The sequence below is a fragment of the Macadamia integrifolia genome, chromosome 4 (genome assembly GCF_013358625.1).
Source record: "Macadamia integrifolia cultivar HAES 741 chromosome 4, SCU_Mint_v3, whole genome shotgun sequence".
Classification (NCBI taxonomy): domain Eukaryota; kingdom Viridiplantae; phylum Streptophyta; class Magnoliopsida; order Proteales; family Proteaceae; genus Macadamia; species Macadamia integrifolia.
Genome location: NC_056560.1, coordinates 13,644,921 through 13,650,802, shown reverse-complemented (window position 1 = coordinate 13,650,802; position 5,882 = coordinate 13,644,921). Strand labels below are relative to the sequence as shown.

At 37.4% G+C, this 5,882-nt stretch overlaps 1 protein-coding gene across 1 annotated transcript; it reads right to left on the bottom strand.

The window, feature by feature from the left end:
* Positions 1–263: 263 nt before the first annotated feature.
* Positions 264–1,157, bottom strand: LOC122077590 (probable calcium-binding protein CML46). Its single transcript, XM_042643561.1, has one exon. It carries the CDS (start codon positions 1,122–1,124, stop codon positions 354–356), a length of 771 nt encoding a protein of 256 aa, XP_042499495.1. The 5' UTR covers positions 1,125–1,157; the 3' UTR covers positions 264–353.
* Positions 1,158–5,882: the final 4,725 nt, after the last annotated feature.

The following is a 5,882-nucleotide window of genomic DNA, read 5'->3' as shown; positions in this document are numbered from 1 at the left end:
GGGAGAAGGGTATTTCGGATATTTGATGTTACTAGAGGGCAATAGTTAATGATGCAAGAGGGCAGGAGTTAAAAAGATCCAATTCACTCGTATGAGATTTTGGTTTCATATGGGCTTCCTTAGATGTATTATATTGCTACTGGACCTCCGAGATCTCTTGATGAGTGCCTTCTGACTCTCAAGTTCACACACAAACACAGACATTACAGTTAAAATTCAACCCACCATAATTGATAATCTGTATTATAAACGAACAAAAGATATAAGCCAACAAATTATTTGTTTCAATTGTTTCAATTGAATCTAAAATCTGCCACTGAAATATCAATCACTTTACAAAAGAAAGAAAAAATTCAGCAAAAGCTATTCTCCATAATTTTCTCAAATTCATTGAAATCAATCCTTTCATCTTCATTGGTGTCAAAGGCTGCAATCATCCTCTTGCAGTCCCCCAACTCCAATCCTTCCACGAAGCCCAGGTCGAAGAGAACTCTCTGTAGCTCCCCTGCATCAATGTACCCATCTCTGTTCTCATCGAACACCTCAAAAGCTTCCTTCAGCTCCTCGAAGGTAGGGTCCTTTTCCTCGAACAGGTGCAAAAGCCCGTCCAAACCCAGTTTCTCCTGAAGCTTCTCTCCATCTGGGTCACAAGAGATGCCCAACTTCTCCATCACCATCTCTACTCCTCGGCATAGCTTTCCATCATCTACCTTCTCATGAAAGCTTAACTGTTTGTTCAAACGTTGAGGATTTGGGCTTTTCTTCTTAGGTTGAACATTCAAATCAGTATCAACTACAACGTCTAGTTGGGATTGAAAAAAACCTGAGTAAAACTGGAGAATTCTGATTGCAGAATTTTGAATTCTTTGAAAGATGGGGAACCCAACAAAACCAACTAAATAGAAAGCAAAGACGAGGTTTGGACTGTATCCTTCAGTATTCTCCATTGTAATGTAAAATTGATTGCTGAGACAAAAAGGGTTGAAGAAGAATGGAGACGAGAGATGTATTACAAGGCAGCTGGTCTTGGATGACGATGTTTGTAAGAGCCTGAGAGTGGGGGAAGGGGGGAGTTGGGCTTTATATCTATATGAGATGAACGCGTGGCGGAACTTGGAAGGCATCGGAACAGGAGACGTGGGTCAATCTTCAAAGTTTCCAACGGGAAACATTATTCTCTACTCCTACGTGTGTGGAATTGGTTTGCGTCTTTCTTATGTGGAGACTAGAGAGAGAAACATTTATCAAAAAAACAAAGAGAGAAAAAAGTTGACAGGTGAGGTCGTCGATGTTGCGTGGAAATGCCGATGCAGGGGACTCTCTTTGTTTTAGGCTAATAAGGAGTCAAGCTCTCAACAACTTTCCCAACGGAACCAAAGATAGAGACAACAGATAGCAGCGTCCCGCATTTCCACCACAGAGAAGCAACCTAGAAGGGGGCAGCGACAACCCCATTCCATAGAAGAGTTTGGATCAGGTTTTTATAAGAGAATTATTCTTGTATGGTGTTTGATTTATAATTGGAATTCACTCAATCTCTCAGCTTATTGTAAGAAAAAAGAGATTTAACGGATTTCAAATGTGGATTAGACATTGAATTAGAATGATTCTCATATAAGGACCTGATCCGGACTCACCCTTATTGTACACTTTCTGAATGCGAGTCACCCTTTCAAGAATCAAGATCAGACAAATTGATCTCAAATCCAATTGATCCGAATTAGTTGATCTGTACTAGATTTCTTAAGGTTTGGACACATTTTGGCCAATTAATCTATTCAATTCACTAAGGTGGCCAATACCGGTGAATTGAATAGATTACTTGTGGCTGACTCCCCCTAAACTTTATTCACTCTATTCCAAATGCAAGGACTCTTTGATATGATTTATAATTTTCATTTCTACCATAATTTTTATATATAGAAATCTTAGGATAACTAATGGAAAAAATAGATTTCGCGAAAAATAGTGGCATGCTCATGTGCATAATAAATTCAATAACTATGGTATTAACATAAATAATTTTTCCAATCACATTAAGTAGCCATAGAACCTTATCACATGCAAATTGTTTTATTAATTTTTTTCTCTGGTACCAAGTTGCTTCCCAATCTATCTATTTATGTAAATAATTAATTAAAGCAGGAGTTCCAATGGTTCCGAGCAACTGGACTAGTTAATAGATGTTCATGGCTACAAATGACCTGATTCATGATATTATGGGGGAGGTGGTAGCGGTGGGTTGGGGCATGGACAACCCTTCATTTGATTTTATTTTAGCCCGATTCTTTCTTTGTCCCTTCAGTTTTTTCGGAAACCAAAACGAGTTGGCATATGATGGATCAGGAAGGTCAACTAGAATATAATTTAAAATCCAAAAAATTATAGCCCCCCTTCCTCCCCAAGGGACCTTAGACAAATTCATGCCTTCTCATCATGCCCACTCTCCTCTTTCTAGAGAGAACGCCACGTTATTGTGATGCCTTTCAAACAAGTCAACAATTGCAACAGATTCCTCTATTAAGAAGCACCTCACACACGTCCTCATTTCCTCACATCAGTGGAGAGTTTTTCATGGGTAAATAAGGGATACACAAAAACATATGACACAATTTGATAGGGGGATGACCAATGCTTGTCTTTGATTCCTGTTTGTTTGAGAGGGTTTTTTTTGGTGTGGGAGAGTTGTACTAATTTTTTCTCTGGAAAATAAAGTGTTGGTCTAGGTGGTGTGAGTGATGTACTAAAAGTCTATAACCCATCCTATTGGTTCTCACCTTTTTTCCTTCTCCACCCTCCCAACCAATAAAAAAAAAAAAAAAAAAATAGAATAAGTATCAATGAGAAAAATAAAAACCTCGATGATGCTATTTTTCCTATGATGATGTGTATTCCATCCCATCTTCTTTCAAAATCTCACAAAATTAGTGGGGCTGCGATATTCCTATGCATTATTTTGGAGGTTTATAATTCTTCCATTTTATTGGATGAAATTTCAATGAGTTAGGTCCATAACAACCATTAAGTCTTAGCCTTTCAATAAAAAAGAATCACTTCGGACTTAGGTTTTTAGGTCATTCTGGTAGTTCAATCATAGATTCCTTTGTTTCTGTGTTTCCGGAATATCAGAGTGTGACTTGTTATAATAGATCCTATTCATGCTCTTGTAAATAATCTTCTCTTATATGGATCCAGGTATGTGTGTATGAATAAAAACACGCATCTATGTATTCCTATGCATTCATATGATCACCATATACGTTAACATTGTTTGTTTTCTATAAATGGTATTGAATTGTATTTTTTTTTCTTTTTATTAGTAGGCATACAAAAAAATAAAAAACAATTGTTCTTGTTCAAAGAACAATATTTTGTTTTTGGGCTATAGAACCATCATGGCATGGATTTAGGTATTGGTTTCCGTCTTTAATGATATTGATCTAATTTGAATTGATCACTTTTATCCTTATTTTTTATAAAAAAATTTGTTTTTTTATGATTTTACCCCCAACATCGATATGATACTTGATTCCAAATTACCAATACGATAGGATTGTTATGGTCGATCTAATATTGATACCTAAATCTATGATCCCCGATCACATGACTATTGCACTTAGGGGTGTCAATTCCTAAACCGAACCGGTAAAACCGATCGGATCAAACCGATAACAACACGGATCGAACCGAACCGAAGCCTTATTGGTTCAGTTCGGTTTGGAGTAGTGCAACCCCAAAACCAAACCAAACCGCACCGGAAACCGGATGAACCCGAAACCAAACCGAAACCGGCTCAAAACCTGGACTGAAACTGAAACCAAACCGGTAAGAAACCGAAACACTCCAAAATTCATTAAAAAAAATCAAAATTTGCATAGTTTTGTATACATTTGTATAGAAAGTCGAATCCAAACTGGACCAAAAACCAAAACCAACCCGGTTACAAATCGATTTAAGAAACCGAAGACAAACCGAAACCAAACCGTACCGAAATCAAACTGAAACCGAAATTTCCTTATTGGTTCGGTTTCGATTTCAACTTTTCCACACCGAAATCGACTCAACCCAAATCAAAACCGAGCTAGACCGACCGATTGACACCCCTAATTGCAATACATGGGCAAGTGGGAGAACAAAGAGAGGCATCTTCAAGCCGAAGGTCAAGAGCAAAGGCTGTTTTTTGTGTCCAATTGTGTCTTGAAATAGAGAACACTATCATGATGGTTCTATTTCCTTTTGTTTTTAAATAATTTGAAGAAGGAACTGTTACTGTGCCGTGAACACTAATGTACTACTTATTCTGTTCGTGAGAACATTGTTCTGTTTTTCAAAAAAAAAAATTTGTGGCTCGAACCTTCTGCACACTGAAGGCCAACCCAGGGTAGTAGGGCTTGCCGCGAGTAGCAAGCACTTTAAGAGCACGGTACGAGAATGGTATCAATTATCCTCAAAAGTCAAAATCATTTTTTTATTTGGTAATAAAAAAAAAAAAAGATACTCCATGGTAGTGATTATAGCAATCAAGACAAACCCCGTATCATAAGCGGAGATTCCATAGGACCAATGGGCGATACTGGGCATGCCAAGACTCAACAAACCCACAACCAGCCAACTGGAGCGATGATAGATTGAGGGTATTTTCACCACTAGGCTACCAACCCCATTGGTTATTATCCTCAAAATCATGAAGGAATCAGAATAGATTGGTATTGGATCATTTTTTGGACAGAATTACCCCTGTTTTCTTAACAATGATTTTTTTTTTTTCTATTCAACTGATACAGTATCAATCAGCTATTGAGATCAAAGAATTGTCAAACCAATACAAATTACCCGAATCAGGTGTTTCGATACCGATACTTAGAACCATGGTTGCAAGATTCGTGCCCTTTTCTCATAAAGTGTGTTTTTGGTTCACTATTAACCCAATAGATTCTGGCCCAAGACTGAGTGATCCAATAGTTGAGTCACCAGCATTTTTTAACAATTAATATTTTCCATAGGGCTATAACATCTAATAATTAATAATTTTAAGAATTTGTTTATGAGGTGTAAGGATTGTTTGTCAAACAATTTTCAGAAGTCTTTTGAAGGAACATTCTTAAGGGCCCGTTGGCCACTATTTCTAGAGAATTTTTACAAATTGTTTTCCATCATCAATTGACTTAATTAAGGGGCTATTTTAATAATATCTTATTAACGAGTAAATGTGAATTTAAAACTTAAATATGTTTTGTCAAAAGACCACAATACCTTCTCATAAGGTAAGTTGTAGGGTGCATGAGGTATGTTATGCACCTTTTCGAAGAAGAATGACCCATTGTGGTCCCGATAGACACTTTGCCACATTGTTTCATTACTTAGATGGGTTTAAAAAATTGGATCAAAATCAATGACAACGTACTCCAGTTAATGTCAATTCTTGCAGTTTATTTTAGAATTGGTTATGTATGGTCTTGATATTTATTTTTAACCCTCCCCCTACCTGCTCCCCAACCCCCACCCCACCCCCCACCCCCACCCCCCATTCTCTTTTAGTCAACAAATAGCAAATGAATATGGATCCTCTACACATATATTTACTTGAACGTACAAGTGAGGATCTAACATCTGTTCATTTTGCTTTTATGTATATACCTCTTTTCACCATTTTAATGGTAGGAAGTGGGACAGATATTAGATCTTCACATATTGGTCCAAGTGAATATACTTGTAAAAGATTGTCACGGAGGATTTTTTTTTTTGGTAATGCAAAATCTTATTGAAAAAAGGACCGGTTACAAGCCAAGGCATCAGTTTCGTAGAGCTGATTCAGCCAAAGAGTGGATTGAGGCCATATTGTCCTACACAGGATGGACAGGCCTCTCCTTGCAAGGGTGTCG